We start from the raw sequence: 21979 nt of genomic DNA, 5'->3' as shown, positions 1-21979 counted from the left end.
CTGATGAATCCCAAGGCATTGGAACATAGCCTCCAGTTACTAAGTTGCTTTGAAAAATAAGTAGGAATTGTAGATGTTTCCAGATTCAAAGTGGACTTCCTTCCAAATTACTTAGAGGTTGCTCTCGTTAGGAATTTTTCCCCCAATGGTGTGAACCTTGTAAACTTCTTCCCCCAATTCAACTCCTGCCTTCTTCCCTTGATCCACATAAGGTGTGCTACGGGCGAGGCCTGGCAGGAGATCATGCTGGCCTGCCTCCCAGGAAAGCTGTGTGACCCAGAGTCGGATTACAACCCCGGGGAGGAGTACACGTGCGGCAGCAACTTCGCCATCGTCTACTTCATCAGTTTCTACATGCTGTGCGCTTTCCTGGTAAGTGACCACATGGCGCTGGTGTGGCTCGTGGAGTGCAGGCCAGCGATGCTGGCCCTGTGCCTTCCCCAGAGAGTCGTTGGCATGGATGAGCCCTCTGGACTCCATGTTGCAGCTGAGACTTCATCAGGCCTGGGTTGCTCCCACCTTCCTTGTCAGTAGAGATTGAGTGCTTGCTAATAGGTTTGGAGTAATGACCAGCCTCCCCAACTTCCTAGGGCAGCTGAGAGCTTTCTAAAAATACCAAAGGCACCACATATACATGGCTTTGAGTGACTCCAGAGTGACTTGTTTGGTAGCAATGAAATTATAAACCGGTGATGTGTGTCACAAGGCCAGCTAGCAGAACCACCTGCCAGCCCCTGGGAGTAGACCGGAGTTGCCCTGAAAACTAGAAGCCTTGCCTTTCCTTACACATACTTAGAAGGAGAAGTTTTCTAACCTTCCTGGTGATGAGAGTTCAGCTGTGTCATGAACGTTCAAGGGAAGTTCAAAGCATTTGTGGGATTGAAAGATACCATGAAAGAGCGAAATCTGTACCTCGTTTAGTCCATAATGTCATTTCCCTTGAACTTGTCAGAGGTCTTTCATTCATGTACTGGGGAGTGTGTGTGGGTGCTGAACCCCATCTGTCCACATGCACCTGAAAGTCCCTCCCTTCTGATTTGCTCTTGCAGATCATTAACCTGTTCGTGGCTGTCATCATGGACAACTTTGACTATCTGACCAGAGACTGGTCCATTCTTGGGCCTCACCACTTAGACGAATTCAAAAGAATATGGTCTGAATACGACCCTGAGGCAAAGTAGGTGGAAGCGGTTCCACGTAGTTATGTGGGCGGTTTGGGGGAAATATTACTGTGGTCTTTCTGGAAGGTGGGGTGGACTGAAAGCCCAAAGCCCTACCCCCACCCCCGACCTCACACTGCTTTTTACCTGCAGGGGCAGGATCAAGCACCTTGACGTGGTCACCCTACTCCGCCGTATCCAGCCCCCTCTGGGGTTTGGGAAGTTGTGCCCACACCGTGTGGCATGCAAGGTGAGCATGCCATACTGGCTCATCTGGCAGTCCCTCTTAAGCCCTCTCTACTCCACTCCTGTCGTTTTCATGCCACACTCTGACCCCACCTCCCCCCTGGAGCCCTATTTCCCTTCACAGAGCTTGCAGTGAACTCTGATAGGTCCAATATGGCAGCAGCAAGGGATTTCCCCTTTGCATGGAGAAAGGTGGGATGTGCCCACTGAAACCCCTTTGAGAAATGTGTCTGCATGCCAGTGGCTCCCCAACGCCATGTGTACCCAAGGGTTTCCTGGCATCACACATTGTAAGTACTCCAAGGCACTGGGCCAGCTGTGGACAGAAACTGAGACAACAGAGCAGTGTAGTGTCTAGGATGTAGTTGATTTCCACAGAAATGCCTATGCCAAACCCAGACTCTGTGCCTTGAAACTTCAGGGCCCCAGGGTCCTCGCTGCTGCTCAGGCTGGGTTCCAGATGAAGTTACAAAGAGTGAGCCACAGAAGCAAACTTTTTTCCCCACATTTCCCAGCACCAACTTCCTTGCTGCTTCCCAAGGACCCAGTGGATTCCAGATCTTGGATAGTGTCCTGTGTTTGAATTTCCATACTTTCTTTCTTTTGAGATTTATTTATGTATCATTGGAAAGGCAGAGTTACAGAGAGAAGGAGAAATAAAGAGATCTTTCATCCACTGCTTCATTCCCCAAGTGGCCGCAATGACCAGAGTTGGGCCAGTCTGAAGCCAGGAGCTTCTTCTGGGTCTCCCACGTGGGTGCACGGTCCCAAGATTTTGGGCCGTTTCTGCTGTTTTCCCAGGCCACAAGCAGGGAGCTGGAAGGAAGTGGAACAGCGAGGACACCAACCAGTGCCTATATGGTTGCAAGGCGAGGATTTAGCCACTAGGCTACCATGCCATGTCCACTCTTTTTATTATTATTATTATTATTATTATTATTATTAGAAAGGTAGAGTAACAGAGAGAGAAAGATACAAAGACCTTCCATCTGCTGGTTTGCTCCTAAGTTAATGCAACAGCCAGAACTGGGCCAGACTAAAGCCCAGAGCCATAAGCTCCACCTGCGACTCCCATATGGATGCAGGGGCCCCAAAGACTTGGGCTGTCTTCTGTGAGGGAGCTTTGAGTCCCCACTCTGCTTCTAATGTAACTTCCTACAGATGCACACTTTGGGAGGCAGCAGGTGATGGCTTAAGTGCTTGGGTCCATGCCACCTTTTGGGAGACCCAAAAGGAGTTCCAGGGTCCAGACTTTGTTCTGCCCTTGCTCTAGTTACTGTAGGAGTAAACTAGTCTTGTCCTTTCAGTTAAATAAATAAATAAAACTTAAAAAAAAAATCAACCCAGACCCCAAACACAGGAAGAGCTGGTTAGTGAGAAAAGAGGAAGCTTGCCTTAACAGGGAGGCTTAGCTGCTTAAACCAGTAAAATGCTTCACCCCAGTATCACTGTGGGTGTTTCATAATCTAAACTTCGATCTTTGTCATCCCAGAGGCCCCTTCCCCAAATGGTTCTCCAGAAAAACAGACCGTTAGGATGATGTAGGCACAAGTGTGTGAGGACCCTGGACAGGTTCATGGAGGGGCTGGCATTGCGGCACAAGGGGTTGAACAGCCACCTGTGAATGCCAGTTCAAGTCCAGGCTGCTCCACTTCTGATCCTGCTCTCTGCTAATGCAACTGGGAAAGCAGTGGAAAATAACCCAAATCCTTAGTCCCCTGTCACCTGTAAAAGATCTGGATGAAGCTTCTGGCTCCTGGCTTTGGCCTGGCCACTGAGGCCATTTAGAAAGTGAGCCAGTGGATGGAAGACATCCCAACTTTCCCTCCCTTCTTGTCTAATTCTTCCTTTCAAATAATCTTCTTTTTAAAAATTCATGAAAATTTTACATTGTCTGTTAATTCCACTTTCCCATGAATTTTATGAAGTCCCTTGTATGTATGTGTGGGTGTGCGCACGCACGCGAGGGCATCTGGAAAGGTGTGTGGAAAATAAAGTTAAAAGATAAGTTTGTGTGGATGCAAAATGTATCTGTGTAGCTTTTCCATAATACACCTTTTCCATGTACTTTTGTTTTTTTTGGTGAGTCCTCCTATGCATGGCCTGAAGATAGTTTCATGTAAAAATAAGCTTATCTTTTAATTCCATTTTCCTCACACTTCCTGAAATCGCCACATGTCTTTCATATATAATACATGCATGCACAGAAACATATGCACATACCTTTTTTAAGAAGATTTATTAATTTTTATTGGTAAGTCAGATATACAGAGAGGAGGAGAGACAGAGAGGAAGATCTTCTGTCCAATGATTCACTCCCCAAGTGACCACAATGGCAGGTGCTGCACCAATCCGAAGCCGGGAACCAGGAACCAGGAACCTCCTCCGGGTCTCCCGCGCGGGTGCAGCGTCCCAAGGCTTTGGGCCGTCCTCGACTGCTTTCCCAGGCTACAAGCAGGGAGCTGGATGGCAAATGGAGCTGCCGGGATTAGAACAGGCGCCCATGTGGGATCCCGGCACGTTCAAGGCAAGGACTTTAGCCGCTAGGCCACGCCGCTGGGCCCTGCACATACCTTTTTTACCCACACACACCTTTACAGGCACACACAGTCTCACAAGGAGGTTGCAGTTGCACAGCCAGACCCTCCAGGGGAGCTGATGCTGATCAGACTCCATCCAAAGACATGAGAAGACTGAGATTACAGCTCAGGCATGCAGGTGGATGGGGTGGAGAACCTTCTGGTTCTTTCTGTGCCCTAAACAACTGCATGAAGCCCCCTGCTCTGGGATGGGAGAACTTCTCCACTCAGGGCCACCATTCAAATGCTGACTCCATCCGGAAACATCCAAGATCTTGTCGAACCAGACATCCAGGTGTGTGGTGACCCAGTCATGTTAACACCCAAAGCCGTTCATCACCTAGGGGCTTCCCTATGGCTGTTGGCTGGAACAGATGAACGATCTGCAGAGGTCAAGTGTGCCATCACATGCGTTCCCCTGAGAAGCTTTTCTGTCTTCTGTCTGCAGAGACTGGTGGCCATGAACATGCCCCTCAACAGCGATGGCACAGTCATGTTCAATGCAACCTTGTTTGCTCTGGTCCGTACAGCTCTCAAGATCAAGACTGAAGGTGGGTGGTCCCTGGAAGCAGAATGACTGGCAGGAGAGGAAGGAGACGTATTTGCCCAACTGGACCTCCTCTTAGGGAAGGGGCGTCCCTGGGGAAAGGTGTACAGTGAGGCTGGTCTGAGCAGGTGCTTGCCACCCACCATGCTGTGCACCTCTGTCACTCGGGCTTTCCTTGATGCTTCACTTTGTCTTAACGCCTTTGCTTCCCGTACAGCAGGAAAAGTGGGTAGGGCATCAGGGCAGGGACAGAACAGTCACAAATGAATTTCTCTCAGCTGGCCCTTATTAATCGTGTGACCTTCAGCGAGAGGTTTTTGCTATTCTGGACTGTAGTTTTCTCTGTGCACAGACCTAACCACACCCAGGAGGGCAGCTGCTGAGGGTGAAACAAGGGTGTGGGCATCTGCAGAAGCCACTCTGTACCACCCAGAACCACCTGGAAAACACCTGTGGGGTCAACATCTGCCCAGCCAAGAGCTGAAGCAGAGTGGGGTTCATGGTCACACACCCTACCCCTGACTGAGCCTGGTCCAGCAGGCACTGCTGTGGTTCCCCTCCTGAGTGCAGTGCAGGTGAAGAGTGGCCAGGATGTGAGGAGGCAGAGACCTCCAAGGGAACTGAGGCTGAGGATCACAGTGGACTACAGGAAGGACGAGGCAATAGAAGAAGAGATACCTGCTGGCTCAGGGCACAGGTGTCATCTGGCAAGCTCCAAGGCTCAGTGGGGACTCTTCCCCGTCACGCTAGCTCACACATGCTCCCCGTGGCCTGCTTGCCTGTTCCTGGCTCCAGGAGGGCGACATCAAAGCTTCCTGAGAGCAGGGTGATGAGATGAACATGAGTCCGTGTGGTGCAGGGCCGAAGTCATGTGGCAGGGACGTGTGCGTGCATGGAGCTGAGAATGTATCTGGGGGAGGTTTGCATTGAATCTTCAGGGATGTGGGCAGGATTGGTGACCATCCTGCAGAAGGAAGAGGCAGCCTAGTGGGCTGAGAGCAGCCACAGGCAGCGGGGCTTGGCAGGGTACATGGGGTACTAGCCAGCAGGCCTTGACTTGTAGGGTGAAACTGGCCTGGTGGGGTGATCTCCCCACAAACCAACCTGGAAGGGCCGGATGTTAGCTGCTCTTGAGTGTAATGAAGGAGTCTTTGACCTTGGCAGTGGGGGCAGAGGTAGTGTATTAATCCAGGTTGGGGCAGCCCACCCAGCATAGCCAAGGCAGGGAGATGGCAGCAGGGGTACTTGAAGATACAGGCTCAACTTTCCTCTTGTGCCTTTTGGGATTCAGGGAACCTGGAGCAAGCCAATGAAGAACTCCGAGCTGTGATCAAAAAAATCTGGAAGAAAACCAGCATGAAACTGCTCGACCAAGTCGTCCCTCCAGCTGGTGGTCAGTGTAATCAATTTCCCAAGTAGCTTTTGGTCAGAAGCGCATGTCCAGAAAGTCCGGAGGGTGTTGGCAGAACACGTCATGTGCCAATCAGAACCCCAAGGCCCACACCTTGCCAGGTGCCCTTGGCTGCTCCGTGGGGTCATGTGAAGTGAGGACCATTCCAGAACAATAGAGGAGGCTTCTGTGGGGAGGGAATTGGCACAGCAGGAGCGGGGCTTGTCTTCCTGGTGGAGGAATGACAGAGAAGGAGCTGGATAAGGCTCCGTACAAAAAAGCTTCTGCTGTTTTTGCCCCAAGTGAAATATTCCTCACTGGTTTCTGAGTTACCCTTCAACTTCACGGTTGAAAACTTCTCATGAAACACAGCTTTTTGGGAGATGGCATTTTTGAAATGATCATAACGAGGCCGGATTCCCTACTGTCATGACCAAAAGAAATGTCCCTTGAATCAGAACTTAGAGACAGAACTAACAGGCATGCTCATTTCCTTTTGTTACTGATCACAAATTAACTGACTAAAAATTTTTTGAGCTTTTATATATATATAAAACATCTCTATATTATATATATATATATATATACACACACACAGTTTTTCCATTTTCATTTAAATGCACATGGACTTAGAAGGCGAGGTGGTTGCTTTCTGACTGTCTCATTCTCCATTTTAAAGGTGCAGGATCTGTTCACTCGGTGCCACCCTGGGGCTTGGGCACGTGGTAAACACTCAACGTGTTCTGTAACGGTGTGTGCCCTGTAGCTTTCCAGGATGCTGTGACTCAGGTCTGGAGGCAGACTCCAGACCCCAGGGTAGGATGGTGGCTGTGGCCCTTCCCTCACAGAAGGTCACAGCATCCCCCGGCAACCAGAGACAGCACACTGGCCGCCAGAGTGCCTTCTTCTCAGCACAAGGCTAGAGGACCATGGGCTTTCCTCCCTAGCCAGCACGGCCACCAATCTACACTTGATCTTAGCCAAAAGGCCGAGAAGCGATGGCCACCAATCTAAAACTAGGAAAAGCTGACCCACAAGGAAATGGTCAAAAGAAAACCCAAGAAAGCCACCCGCCCGAGAGAAATGATGCTGCACTTTTAAAACACTTTGCTGGTCGTTCTTTTTCTTTCAGCTGCACGTCCAAGTGCTTGCATGGCTTAGGGGAACTGCTTGGTCTAAAAACAAACAAACAAAAAACTGTTATAACGATGTGCTTGAGCTTTTCCTGCAGCCTCCCTTCCTCTCTCAACTCCCAGTCTTTGAGAATATTCTGAAGCAATTCTGTTTTAGGGTGGTGGCATGGAATCAGAGTTATCTCTTGCCAGCTGGATTCCCCTACACTGTTTCTGAAAACTCAGATGCATGCTGCAGAATAGCGGACTGTGCCTGTCCCCGGGAACCTTCCTCGCCTGTGCCGGGTGAACTTTACTCCCCTCCGGCCAATCCCATAGCTCCTTCACACCACCCCTTACCCTGCCCCATCTCACCCTGCAGAGATGCCCAACCCCGAGGAGACATTCCACAGTCCTGGGAAACTTCATCTCCTTTTTTCTCCTTGTCTACATGCTCTTCCTATCAAAAGAGTCAGCTTTGAGCTCTTGGTGGATTTGTGATAAACACTACGTAGTCCTCTGCTTCCTTGGTACAGTCACTGCTTTCTTAAAATGCCTTGGAACTTAGGATGGTGCATTAATCTCTGCTCCAAGGGTAGTGTGAGGCCTTGAGAACCTTGCCAGCGAGGGAATGGGGCCTTAACAGGTGCTATAGAGTTCTGAAAGCTCCAGACTGTTAGGTATGCTGTGTCTGGGTTTGTACGGTGTGTCTATGCTTTGTCTAGATCTGACTCTCTGGCATGGCACCATTACCCCCAGAGTCCCAGAGGCAGTAACTCTTAGGCTCTGGCAGACAGGCTCTGGGCTGCTTCCTGGGTAGGAGTGAGGTGCCTTCAATCACCATTCCTCTCTGTTTTTCTTCTTTCATCTTCCCCTGGAGCAGTGACTCTCAACCTTCCCCACACTGTCACACACTTAGCAGGTGATTGTATGCAGACGCCTCCTCTTGGAGCAAAGGCTAATGGTGTCCCTATGTCAAAGGAGGCCAGCACTGGCCCTGGCCACCTGGGCCCAGCAGGTGGGGATGCTCAGGGAACCTCTCCTAACTGGTTCAGAGTAGAGCTCTGCTGGTGTGGCATGAGACCCCATGGTAGGCATGAGCTTGGTAACAAGGTGGTAGGAACCTCTGTAGTATCATTATGTATGTGCTCTCGGGCCAACCGGGAACCTGGGGCTGACAGCTCAGAGCAGGCCCAGGCTCTCCCTTCCACACTTGAGCCAAGCCCCTGTCATTCCCTGGATCTTCTCTTGTTCCCTTTGGAGGGTTTGTCTCCTTGCTGCCTCTGGGTCCTGGTCCTTGGCTTTGAGGTGCACCCTCAGCTGACTCCATCGCTTCATCTCCAGTCCTGAGTTTCGGTGGCCTAGCCCATCCACTCCTCTTCTGGTTTCTCTGCCTAGCTGGAGCTTGGGCTGTTCTAGCTGAAGTCAGATCTCTTCAGTGGAGACCATGAAGCCGTGGACTACTGCGCCACGTGGCCCTTGATGAGCCTGCCCCTGCCCATGGTGAAGCCTGCACCTGCTAGGGGGATCCTGTTGTGGGCTGCCTTCTACAGTCAGAGCCAGTACCTTTTCTGAGGGTCCTCAGTCAAGAATAGGGATGCTGGAGGACAGTGACTGGCCATGATATGGCAGGCAGAGCAGCCCCTTGAGCTGCCCAGCCGTACCAGCCAGGTATCCAGCAGTCCTTGTGGGCAGTCCAGGAAAAGGCTAGACTGGTGCTTTGGGACAGGTGACTCCAGTGAAGCAAGTGGGTTGTGTGACTGTAGCTGGGCCGTCTTTGGGGAGCTGAGTTGGAGGAAGAGAGAATTCCCAAACACAGGAGGTGCTGGTCCTGGGTTGAAATCCAGGCTCAGCAACTCTGAGCAAATCTTGCCGTCTGTCCAGGTGAAGGGACAGCACACGTGGAATTCCTGACCCAGGACTTGGCACCTGGAGGTGCCCACTAACAGGGGCTAGCTGGTCCCTATATTCTAAAAGCCCGTAAGGCTCGAGGCCCAGAGTCTGGGGAGCAGAGTGAGGGTTGAGCTGCCCTGACCCTCGTGGTCCCTACCTTCCTCTTGCTTTCCTGGCTGATGGACACTGCATCAGCAGACCCTTTAGCATGAGACTGCTAGAGCATGACAGCTCTACATTGCACACAAAGCCTGCAGTTGACAGTGGTGGCCCCTCCACAGCTCCAGGTTTGTGTGTGGAAGGAACATCCTTCTTAAGGGTACAGCAGCCTTCCCTCCTGCTAACACTGAGTTGCTTCTCATGAGGAAGTACAGAAAGGACTCCCCTGTGGTCTCGAGATGGAGAATATTACAGCATGTGGGCAGTACCTCCCTTGTGGGCAGCAGATGAAGCTTTCCTGGGGTGCAGTTAGTGGATGTGGTGGGAACCAGTGTCCCCCCATGCATCGCATTCTGGGATCCACTTACATGGATGCCACTATCAGCAAGTTGCAAGATAAAAGGTGAGTCTGTTGGCTGGTAGTCATCTTGGGGGATGGACCAGGCCGAAGGGTGTGCACCTTACTATGTCCACTCTCACGTTACCCTCACAGTGCATCAGAGGGACGCATTTCTTCCTTTAACATGAGAACATGAGCCCAGATGTGGCCCCTTGCTCCAGACCAGTTCTTGGCTCCTGCAGAAGGACAGCCTGGCCAAAGGTTAGGTGTTGGGAAGCCTAAGAACCAGTAGCTCTTCCTCCTCCCTACTGTCCCAGAGAAGTCATGGCCAGAGGGACCCTGCCTTCCCCCTCCAAACCACCCCTCTTCCCCAGGCAGGAATCCCCATGGGGTCACTCAGATCTCAGTACATTGCAGATCTGCTAACAGGCACCCTGGGGGAGACCAGAAGGGGCCCCATCTGCAGTTTCCCTGGAGACAGCCAGAGCCGCTATTCTGCCTCATGCATCACCTCTAAAGTAGTCAGCAGAGTTCTGATTCCCCAACGACACGTGTTGGAGGCCGCATCTGAACACGGCCAAAGGGAAGTGCAGCCCAGCGGAGAGGTTAGTCGGGGCTGTGGCTGCAGCCCAGAGAACCAGCAGTTCTGGGTGACAAGCCCGGAAGTGTTCCCCAGAGTTTCTTGGCGGAGGATGGGGAGCACGTGGCGGCCTGGATTTGCAGTCACGTTTCTGAACCTTCCTCTCTGTTGGAGCTTTAATGTCACCTTCCCTGGTCTCTCGTCTTCAGCCATGGGGATTTGGATGTTTAATTGCCCTGGACGTTGATGGTAATTACACATGCAAATCCCCTGGCCCAGGGGCGGGAACATGGCCCATGAAGCCTTTTTTTGTTGTCTTTGGTTTTGGTTTTTGGTTTCATGATTTTTGTTTTCACTCAGTAACCAAGACGGCATTCCATGGTTTTACTAATAACGCTGCTCGATGAGACTCATGACGGATGTATTAGTTTCTGCACCTTCTGAGTATCAATTCATCTAATGGACTCTTAACTGTGAGCCTTGACTGCTTTGCAAAGCCTTGCTTTTTTGTTCCGCTAGATGGAGTCTCCCATGTTGTAGGCTGAGAGCTCGGTGCCTTCTGCACCATCCCGCCCCACCCCTGCCCCAAGCCAGAAGCCAGTTGTTGAGGCTCTTGGTCCAAATGTGCTGATCCGGGAGAGCTGTGTCTGGTCTCTCCGTTTAGATGATGAGGTAACCGTGGGGAAGTTCTATGCCACTTTCCTGATACAGGACTACTTTAGGAAATTCAAGAAACGGAAAGAACAAGGCCTGGTGGGAAAGCACCCTGCGAAGAACACCACCATCGCCCTGCAGGTGAATTGTCCCTTTCTCGCGTTTGCTCCTCCCACTAACGATGTTCCAAGCTTATTTGAAATACTAGAGAGAGCTGGTTATGCGGGGTGAGCAGTCCCACAAGGATTTTGTTTAAACTGAGATACTGCACACTCCCCCAAAATGTGGACTGGCCAGTTCTGGGGTCCCAAGGTAAGTGCTCCCCACGATGACCTTGCCTCCTCCATGGGGCCCTGCACCCGCTGCCAGCCAGGCCCATAGGCAAGGGCCTGCCTGCTCCCCACCCTCCGCTTCGGGGAAACTGTGGTGAGAGAAGAGCGAGCCCAGCCCTTGCTCCCCACCACCCTCCCCCACCCAGTCTTCTCCAAAGGCAGTGTGCCCCGAGCAAGCCCACCTGCCCCAGAGTCCTGGGTCCAGGGTCCTAGCTGCCCAGGGAACAGCTTTCCATCTGAACGCAAGTGCTTTGTTTTGTTTCTGTTTGTTTCTTACCCCATGGCTTGTTAGTTTTTTGGTTCGTTTCCGTGACATCATCACTTCCTAGTGTGTGCTGTGTGTGTGCCGTGCGTATGTGTGTGTGTGTGTCCACACAGTATGTCTACGTGTTGTCTCCTGGTGGCCACGAGGCTGGCTCTCCCTCCCACCCAGGCTGGCTTCTGGTCTTGCTGACCTCCTGCAGTCCAGGCCCTGCCCAGGCCGCTACCTTTCAGGAGGCCCTGGTAGCAACAGGGGCTTGTACACAGAAGGGAAGTGGAGTCCTCGGTGAGCCCAGAACTCTGGGCTGCAAAGCAGGTGTACAGAGGAGTGAAAGGAGTGACAAGGGAGACCTGTGGGAAGAGGATGAGGAGGGATGCGCAGTTAGTGGGAGTGGGGAAAGATGCTGATCAGGGAGGGCAGTGGTCTGGCAGCTGTGATGCCCATTGTGCAGAAGATAAGTGATCGTCTTGTCTATCGGGTCCGCTAAAATGACCTTGGTGTCCCTGTGTCACCATGTGTCCTAATGTTGGCTTCGTGGGTGTCTGTCAAGTTCAGCATGCAGCAGCCCTTGCCAACTGTTTCATGTTGAACGTGGTGGCAATTGTGGAAGCAAAGGCTTGTCTGTGATCTCAGAGAGCGAATGTGAATGAGCAAATGAGGGGTGTGGGATGCCTGTGTGCCAGGGGTCTTCATAAAGTTGGTGGAAACATGTTATCCGATGGAAAAAAAAAAAAAAAACACCTGCATGGATCTGGAAATCTTCTGCACCATAAGGAACTGCCCTTGGAATTCCATTTTCCACAAACTCTGTGATGTTCCCCTTGTGTAGTCATCGGCAGATTCATGGGACTCCGTCTGCTCTGTCAGGACAACCACGGCGGGGGGGTGGGGGTGGGTGAAGAGGGCAGGTGGCTGAGGGAGCCGGGGCTCAGGCAGCTCGTTGCTGTTCCGTGCTGCGGGGCTGGCAAGCTGAGCTGTTCCACCTCCTGCCTGCTAGTGTTGCCTGCACACTTGGGCTTTCTCCTGGCTTGCAGTTCACCATGAGCCTTAGAAGAAACAAACCGCAAAGACACACCTTGGCACCTGTGAACAGGGCTCTGACCCATGTGGGCGGGGTGGGTGTGGCCTCCTGGTGTGGCTTGGAGTGGGAGCAGTTCACGTGTTCCATGGCGCCATCTGCTCACTGTCCTCCAAGTCTGCACAGTGAGGTCAGAGCTGCCGGGGCAAGCGTGCTCTATAATCGGGACTGGCTTTGTAACTCACAGAGATCTGTTGGGCTCTGGGCTTGGAGGAAGGTGTGTATGCCAACCACTCGGGTGGAAGGCTGTCCCTTTGCTGAACCGACCCCCTACCCCAACTCCGCCTCAGGGTTCTGTCTGAATTGTGTGCTTTGGTATTTGTTCTGTGGCTGGATGCTACTCTGATCTTTTCAAAAGTGCAAGAACAACATGTGGCTAAGTAGTGAGTGACCCATTTCCTGTACGGGGTGTGTTAAGTCTTAATTGGAACGTTCAGATGGTGCTAACACTACGTCTGTAGGCTGTGACTTAAAAGAGTATTCCACTGTTATCATGTTGAGGGTTGTTTTTTTTTTTTTTTGGTACTCTCATTGACATTCATTTTATTGTTTATGGAAAGGATTTCATCTCCTTGTTGAACTTGAGATATTTCTAGTTAGATGTTTCAACACATCGCTCACGTGAGTTGGGTGGTTGAATCCTTGTCTGTAGTCCATCTGGAGTACCCAGCCTAGATGATGACTTCATGTTCATCATCTTGAGACGGATGAATTCTGAAGCACACAGTCAGAATGGAGAAAGAAGTACTTGGCTCCTTGAGGGATCATTCTGAATGGCAGTAGAAATGACTCAAAATGTGACTTGCCGCCTTCTAATGAGCACCAGGAGGCTTCGGTTTCTGTAGGGAGCAAAATACTGCACGCCGATGTAGCGGTTAGGGAAACGGGGCCACGTGGCAGCGGGAGGAAGGTGCTGACGGTGGGACAAGGAGAAGGTCCCTGAGAGTGGGTCTGGCTGGTTGAGATGGGGGGCGGGGGGCAGTGACTAGCTTCTTCCCTTGGCAGGGTTCCACCTAGCTCACAGACGGACGGCTGGTGGGAAGTACAGTGTGGCCAGCGCGGTGTGAGCAGGAGTGGCCGCGGAGGCTGGTGCGTGCTTGTGCTGCGTCGAGTGCAGTCTGTCTGAGCGACTTGGGGGACTGGCCCGGGGTTCTCTCCTCCCCTGCTGCACACGCACGTGTGCACCATGGCTTTGGACCCCTCATAGGCTCCATCTGATCTCCTGCCGTGCCGTTCAGACGAGTTGCGCTGTTGCCTTCCTTGTGCAGGGGAGCGTGGGGTGGGGTTCGGCTCCCTGCCCGCTCGGGCCTCTGTGATCTGAATGAGTGTGCGGTTTCCATTCATCCTCATCCTTAAACCCAGCCTTCCCTCCAGCCCCTCTGCCGGGGGAGCTGGAGAGAAGCTGCGTCAGGCCTTTTTGAGTTTTCTCCTGCTCCCCTCTCACATACCATCTTCACTTTCGTTTGGACCGGGCATTTGCTCTTCATCCATTGTTGCTACATCTCGGGGACCTGCACATTACCACCAGGGGCACACGGGGATAGGAATATAGCCACGAACCCTTGCCAGCAACCAGCAGGGCACGCCCAGGCTCCCATGAGGGTGCCTTTGCCATGAGAACTCCTGGGCAGGTTAGAGAACTGCTTTTGGCCCAGTGTCTCATGGACAGGAAACAGAGCCCCACATGGGAAGAATTTGGTCCATTTCTCCTGCTTCCAGCCTTCAAGACCTGAAAAGCTGCCTCCTCCCTGACTCCTCAGATGGGAGTCAGCCCATCTTAATGACAGGAAAATTCCAGAGGGATAGCCTCTTTTTCTTTTTTTTTTTAAGCTGCTGGGAGGCTGGGTTACAGCATTATTCCTTCCCTACAAAGAATGAAGCTGTGAGGTTGAGCCATTTTAAAGCTGGTGTCACAGCCATCCGACAGGCCTGTGCAGGTGGCCCATGGGGAAAAGTGGGTGGGGTACAGGAAGAGGTCTGCTGGCCCTTAGACCCCCACGTTCCCCTTTAGCGGCCTTCGGAGAGGGTCCCAAAATGTAAACACAGGCGAGCAGGATCCTCTGGAAGAGAGACCAATGTCAGTGTCGTCCCTAAAGACAGCGCGAGGCGCTCTTTGGAAAGCCATACGGGGGCTCTCTGCACGTCTCTTCCTCTCCCCATCCCTCACCCCACTTTTTTTTAATTTACATTTAAGTGGAGTACCCCCTGCTAACTGATGCAATTTCACTGGCTGATTCGTTTGTTTCAGATGCTTGAACGGATGCTTTAGAATTTTCGGCCCAAGCTACGGCACCAAGCTGGTTAGTCCGAAGGCACTTGTGGCTCAGGCCTTGAGAAGGCAGAGTCTCCAGATGGCTTCTAGCCGCTGAAAGAGCCTTGCGGGAGAAGTGCAGGAGAAAACAAACCCAAGGCCCCAGGGAGGCCCCTTCCCAGCCAAGCACTGCTCCGGAAGGCGGACGCGGGCCCGTGGCCGCCTGTGTGCCGCAGATGCCGCTCGCAAAAGGGAGTACCCGAGGCCGACCAGTTTTCCCTTCTGAGCAGAGACTCAGAGAAAGGGAAAGAGAGAGAGGAGAGAGACAGAGAGAGAGCCATGGAAAGGGGAAGCTGCCCCGCAGAGAAGTGAAATGAACACAACCTCCTGATGCTGGCCAGTAGAAAAAAAAATGAATAATAATCACACAGATTGAATACTAAAAGATGAAGCAGATATGCCCGAGATGGGGCTGCTGACTTTGGTCCAAAGTCCTGCCTCCCTAGTTGGCCCGGACTCCCAGGGACCGGTCCAAGGACCCCTTGGCACTGAGCTGACCGCCAAACCAGTACGTCACGACCTCCTGACCACCCTGGGCCGGGCCTGCTCGCTGCAGTAACCAGGCCAGTGGGCAGTGGCCAGTGGACGGGCCAGGAAGCTCAGACGCACCCATTGAAATTAACACATACACCCGCATGCCAGAACCAACCCAGGCGACACCTCAGGTTCCATTTTAACGTGCCCACGGGGAACCCCACCACACACTCCTACACCTCCTCATCTAACATTGTCCGCCCACACTCGTGCTCAGAGCCAGACTCGGGGACGCCTCTTTGGAAGCAAGGTGGTCTAGTTTCAAGGACACTGGGAGTCAGGGGAACCTGGATTCTAGTCCTGACTCCAGGGTTCACTTGCTGTGTTGACCTTGGGCAAGACACTTAACCGCTCTGTGCCTCAGTTTCCCCATCTGTAAAATGGGGGTAAATCATGTTGACCTACCTCACAGGGCTGTTGTGAGGAATTGCTAAGTGATTGTAAAGCACTTTGAACGTATCACTGCTTATTATTAAGACTACACCAATAATAATATCATATGCCTGTTTACTACTGGAACTTTAAGCAATTCTGGTTTCCTTTTTTTTTTCTCTGTTCTGTTCTGTACTGTAGCTATCCTCTGAGGGAGAGACTTCTCCCCTCTCTTACGATGCTGAGGGAAGTAGCCCACTGCAGGTTGCATGTTCCCGTCTTAGAAACAGCAGGGGCTCGCCCCGCGGGGTAGGTGACAGCAGCATCTAATGTGTCATATCTCCACTGACACTCAGTCCAGAGCACGCCAGAGGGCCCCTGTGGGGCTTGAAAATTGCTCCCCAAGAAATACCCTTTTCTTGCAGAAGCCCTGGGGAAAAGTCACAAAGTTGGGAGTGTGTGTGTGCAGGAAAGGGCTTTGGAAGCCTGGAAGCTGTGTGTGCGTGTGTATGGGAGTTGAACAGAAAGTCACACGTGCTGAGGTGGCCCTGTTTCTCAACATAGGGGTTCTTTGAAGCCTGCTGTGGGGTGCAGGAGTTCTGGTGGCCAGGCAGAGGCAGGACAGGGGAAGAGTAACTGGATCCTTGGCTCTAGACCGGGAGGTCTGACCAGAAAGTACTTGGGACAACCTCTCAACCTCATATGGGGATGGACCCAGCTTGCAACTCTGCTCCCATGGGTTGCAGCCTGCAGTCAGCCTGGGGTATGCAGTGGGGTTCCTGGAGTCCTGGGGTAGGGTCCACCAGGGCCTACGGGCAGGACTGGAAGATGGTTGGCACATCCCGCATGGCTGTGAGAATACTTAAGCCTGGCTCTTCCCGGTTTGTGCCACAGTTGCCTCTAGCCCCTTTCAGGTGCCCACCTCTGTCAGCAGCCCAGGCCCTGTCCAAGGCTCCTCTGTGACCCAGCAGCTGGAGGGACCTCAAGGATGCTGCTCTGGTTTAAATGCCCACTTCTGCTCTGAGGAAACCATGTCTGAGAAGTTTGAGTGACAAGTAATTGTCAAGAATGTGATGCATCCTTCTTTTTTTTTTTTAAGATTTATTTATTTTTATTGGAAAGTCAGATATACAGAGAGGAGGAGACAGAGAGGAAGATCTTTCATCTGTTGAATCACTCCCTAAGCGGCCCCAATGGTCAGAGCTGAGCCAATCCACAGCCAGGATCCTGGAGCCTCTTCCGGGTCTCCCATGTGGGTGTAAGGTCCCAAGGCTTTGGGCCATCCTCAACTGCTTTCCCAGGCTACAAGCAGAAAGCTGGATGGGAAGTGGGGATGCTGGGATTAGAACTGGTGGCCATATGGGATCCCAGCACTTGCAAGGTGAGGACTTTAGCCATTAGGTTACCGCGCTGGGCCCATAATGCATCCTTTTTAAAGCTGGCTAGTCTGGTAAGGAGCCAGTCCACACCAGGCCGACCCCAGGGCTGGATGTATAAAAGGCTGTGCCCACTCCTGTCCACTCCACCCTGTCTCTGAGGACCCCTGTGGCCAGCTGTGTCCCAGGTCTAAGCCCACATACTCATAAGCCCCTGCATAAAATGTCCCAGGTAACCCAGCTGGGTGGCATTGCACAGGCCTTTCTGCCTGCACCCTCTAAATAAGGGACAATGGGGAAAATGTGACTTGCCAGGTAGAACATGGGGCTGGTGGCAAGCAAAGCAGGTTGGGCCAGGCTGTGGGACAGGGGACCAACCTTGGCTGCTCCCTCCTGAACGCACAAAGGAAGCCCGGCTCGCTGGCACTTGGGCTCTGGTCCAGCGGCAGAGGCCTCTGTCGCTTCTGTTCACGGCAGGAGAGTGTAGCGTGCGGTGTCCAGGAAGGTGTGAGAGGGTACATACCTGTGGTACTTAGCGTCATCAAACATACCCAGCACGCTGGCTACCCAACATCAGAATCCACGTTGCTAAACCCAAAAGCTCCTGGACACAAGTGATGACGCAGGTCATCCTAGAGAAGCAAAGGTGAGATGGGGCATCAGGCTGTTCTCTGATGGCCTGCACTGTGATGCATTCAGATAGGCCTACCCACTTATCACCAACTACACAGGATTATCAAGTCCTGCGTGCTCAACTGCCCTATCTGGAGACTAGCAGTGGTGTTCGCAAGTGTTGGAGCAGATAGGGAGCTGTTAAGCAGTAGTGAGAGGGTCTCAGTGATTGTGGCGTGCTAAGACCCAGGAGCCCTGATGCATGGAAGCCCAGTTCTCTACAGGAGGGAGTGTGCTACAGCTTCCCACTGGTTACGGGGTAGGTAGGTCCCTAGAGGGATGCATTTGCTTTGACACGTGTTACCCTAAGAGAACAGGAGGGCTCATCACTCTAAGACAACTCATCCAATCATGCTTTCACCCACTCTCCCCAGAGTAGAATGGTCAGTAGGACCACAGGTGTCCTAAGCTGGGTGGCGAGGCTGGCCCCTGAGCGAGGGCAAGGCTGCGTGGTGGAGGATGAATCATTGTTCCAGTTCACAAAGATTTCTGCCCTCAGGACTCTTAAAAAAAAATTGTTGGAGAACCTTGCATACTAATACTTAGTTAAAAATTAAAATTAAGACATTTCTAAAACAAGAATATGCAAGCACAAAGACGCCCGGGTGATGACATGACTTTGCACCACATGGCCTTGAACAGCCTCACTGGTCACGTGAGAGAAGGACAGAGTTCAAGGCAAAGGACGGCCTGGTCTTGTGCGTTTCACAGTGGCCTCGTGGAGCCCTGTGCAGGCGGCTTGCAATGCTCTGAGGTCTCAGCACACATGGCGAGAAGCCTCGCTTAGCGAGGGGTGAGTCTTGAATCTTCCTTACAGGCAGAGGGTGGCAGAGGGTGCTGGAACCTTCTAATGAACTCCCTTGTTAGAGAGGTGCCTGCCCAGTGGCAAAACCCTGCTCCCCAGGCCACCCCTGGCACCCAGGGCTGCCTGTGCCCCATACATCCGGTCATGTTGGGACTGGGAACCCCATGGTGTAGCCTCCTCTCACTGTGCAGATCAGGAGGAAGGGTGGTCTAAGCACCCAATAGGAAGTGTGTTTTAAAAACCTCCTCCCTGCGACGTGTACTTAACAGAGGATGGGTTTCGGGGACACCTGGTGATCAGCTCTCACCTGTGTGCTGAGGGAGGGAAATGCTCCATGAAGTTAGTGGACTGGAGGGGAGCCTTGCTGAGATGGCACCCCACTGTGATGGCCATAGGCAAGTGTGGGATATGAGCCAGACTCGGTTCCAGAACGGGGCATGAGGGAAGCACTGCTTTCTCACCACTGGTGTGGCATCACAGGCAGGCCTTGACTGCCCTTGGCCCATGACATTAACCTCACAGGAATGTTCTAGATTCTGCTTTGCCCCCTGGGGTTCTAGTGGCGTACAAGCAGGTGAGCTCACAGAGTGAGGCAGGAAGGTGTCATCAGGACACAGGTTGTGACTCGAAGCCCCTCCTGGGCCTGAACTTGACGAAGCATGCTTCTCTGTTACCAGGAGACCTGCCCTCATTCCTCCTGATTCTGGTGTTGGTAACCGAGAATCCAGGTGCCACGGAAAGAGATAGCTGGGCAACGTGGAAGCCGACTTAGCTGGCTTCATTTGACCAGCTGGCATTGACCACTGCAGCAGACACGGCGGAGTGCCATGTGCGCGTGTGCCTGCTGCCTTTTTGTTGAGAGCCGGAGTCACCAGAATGACTAATGGGGTGCAGTGCCTGTGACTCGGACATGAGGGCTGTTCTCAGGGCACACAAAGGCCACACCATGACATTTTCCCTGGAGGAAGGCAGTGACAGCATGGACGGGTGTTGCCCGTGTGTGGGTGTGTGTGCATGTGTGTGTGCTCACACGGAGGAGGCAGATGAATGGGTTTATTCCGTAAAGAATATAATTCCCAATTTGTTCTTCAAATGGAGCAGCCCTGCAGTCACCCTCCCCGCCGCCGCCGCCCCCCACTCATCCAGTGGGAGCTGGCTCCCGCCAGGAGGTGAAGCAGAGCTTGCCATTAGCAAGCCACCTGCATGTGTGTGTGCAGGGCCAGCCTGGGCCTGCCTGTGACGGGAACCAGCTCTGCCAGACACGGCGGCTCCTCGGGCGGCAAGGCTGCCAGCCTGGCATCTTACAGCCCGAGATGAGCTGCCCGGCCCAGTCCCCACTGGAGACCTGCCTTTCCCTGCTCCATTGCTACAGCGTAGGTGCTCGTGTGGCTCTCTGGGGTGTGTGTGTGTGTCTGTGCTGTGAGAGCTGGCTGCTGTGTGTGCTGGAGTTGCCTAAGGGAAATAGGTGTCCTAGGCATCTCAGGTATTCCAGGTAGGACACAGTGGGCAAGAGGAGCGGAGGTAAATGAATGTCTGTATTAGCATTCAAAATGTAGGGATTTTTTTTGCAATTGCTTCAGAAATGTTTAGATTCTAGAATTTGTTGTATTTTTCTTTCCTTTTTTTTTGATTACATATGCAGTAGAATAAGTATCTATAAAACTGCAATTAAATGGTGTCTAAAATTTAAAGCAGCAGACTACAGGCAAAGCGCCAACATGTCTTTTTAAAATATATATATATTTATGATAACATCTAGCTTTTTAAAATCAACCAGAAACTAGGCTTGATTCTGTTTAATATTTTATAAGATTGGACATCTTAAAACAAGTTGTTAATGTTCATATTTTATAGCCATCCTGTGCTTATTGAAAACCATAATTCTACTTTGATGGCGATGGACAACTGTATTGGCTCCCAGTCTGTGGGTTTTACGTGCTCATGGGCAGATTTCAAATGAAAATGCTGTTTTGCCACCGGAGGCAGATGCAGATCTGAAATGTGAAAGGATGGGTGGTTTTACTGATTGTGAAGTGTTTCTTTCAAAATAAGTCTTTTCTAGCGCTGTGAAAAACCAGTAGGTTTTTTCAAAGATTTAAGATAAGTGTTTTCTGTAGTGGGGTGTTATTTTTTGTTTTCTGGGTTTTTTTGGGTGGGGGGGGAATTGGAACTTGTGCCTCTGGGATTTTTGGAGCAGCCTAAGCAACTTTGAACTTGAAATGTGTGCTAGAAAAATTCCATGACCATGTTTCATGATCTGTAATCAATTCAGGGTGCTGTGCTTATGCTTTGTTTTGTGTTGGGGCTCATCTGCTGCCCCCACTGTCTTAGAGACACCCAAGGCTCCCCACCACATGTGACAGAGGAAAAGGCAGTCCCAGTCTGCAGACAAGGTGTGCCTTTTCCTGTGTGGAGCAAGTGGAATGCAACTACAATCTCTAAGCCCCTTGCTCTCATGTTCTGGGAAGAGCGGCCCACCCGTTCTCTCCTCCACGGGTGCCTCCTTAAGAAATACATCGTCCTGATGCGTCCGTGGAGGTGGCACCTCCGGCTGCCTCCGCCTCCGAACCTCTCCGTGGTTTGCGTTGCACACGTATTCTCTGTCCTGTGTCTGTCGCGCCGTCCCCTCAACAGAGCCCTAACCCCATGTACCATTAAAGATGCGCTGCAGCCTGTTTCTGCTGTTGTCATGCAGTGACGTTACCTGTGTATTTCAGTGAAATGTCAACCCATCAAACAGAGGATGATGTTGCAAATGACCCAAATAAATAGTTTTCTATTTCTTTTACTCAGACTTAGTTCAGTGGGTTTCATGGTAGGGACCAGGACTGTCTGTTGCAGGAGCCCAGAAGCAGTCCTGGCTGCCACTGCCTTGGTATGCTGGTGGCCAGGCAGCATGCCCCTGGACGCGTGGATGTTAGTATGTCCTGCGGGAGCTGTGGATGGCGGTGGGGAACTCAGACGTAGGCTCTTGTTCCCAAGCCATTGCTGTGGAACCAGAGCCTCCTCCCCAGCAGGTGGAGGGGCAGACAGTGGGGCCCTTGCTTAGTTGGAGCCCTGGGCAGATGTTGCGCCCAGCAGCCGCAGGCCAGGCAGCACAGTGCAGCTGCACTTTCCTTCCCACATGCACAGCTGTGCCAGCACCAAAGGGGTTGTTCTGCTCCATGCTTCCCCGGAGTGGCCAAGTGGGTCTCCCCAGAACCAAGTGACTCGGGGATCCTGGGAGAGAAGTCATGTGTGTGGTGTAAGTGTGTGTGTGTGTGTGTGTGTGTGTGTGACAGAGAGAGAGCACTCAAAGGGACCAGAGTGAGGAGTGGCTTTGCTCACTATACCAGGAACCTTGTGGGTTTGGCCTGGGACGCGTGTGTCTGTCCCTATGAACCACAGCATCTGTAACCTTAAGGCCGGGACTCTTAGCACTGCCTTTACCCCCCCAGTGTGTGAATGGAAAAGGCCTGTGGCTGTCTGCTCTCAAAGGGTCAGATTCCATGGCTGTACCATTTTTTTTCTTTAAGGTTTATTTATTTTTATTGAAAGGCAGAACTACAAAGAGAAGGAGAGACAGAAATATTCTCTG

General features: G+C 52.0%; 1 protein-coding gene across 7 annotated transcripts in view; it reads left to right on the top strand.

Moving 5' to 3' along the window:
* Positions 1-21979, top strand: part of CACNA1D (calcium voltage-gated channel subunit alpha1 D) — a 301559-nt gene that overhangs the window by 268329 nt on the left and 11251 nt on the right. For all 7 annotated transcript variants that reach the window (XM_004581552.2, XM_058678997.1, XM_058678996.1 and 4 more), the window contains 6 exons: positions 213-372; positions 1050-1177; positions 1314-1410; positions 4434-4536; positions 5824-5925; positions 10671-10801. In XM_004581552.2, coding sequence (XP_004581609.2) covers positions 213-372; positions 1050-1177; positions 1314-1410; positions 4434-4536; positions 5824-5925; positions 10671-10801 — 721 coding nt within the window. The remainder of the gene's footprint in view (positions 1-212; positions 373-1049; positions 1178-1313; positions 1411-4433; positions 4537-5823; positions 5926-10670; positions 10802-21979) is intronic.

The sequence above is a fragment of the Ochotona princeps genome, chromosome 21 (genome assembly GCF_030435755.1).
Source record: "Ochotona princeps isolate mOchPri1 chromosome 21, mOchPri1.hap1, whole genome shotgun sequence".
In the NCBI taxonomy this organism is placed as follows: Eukaryota; Metazoa; Chordata; class Mammalia; order Lagomorpha; family Ochotonidae; genus Ochotona; species Ochotona princeps.
This window is presented reverse-complemented; position numbering and strand designations above follow the sequence as displayed.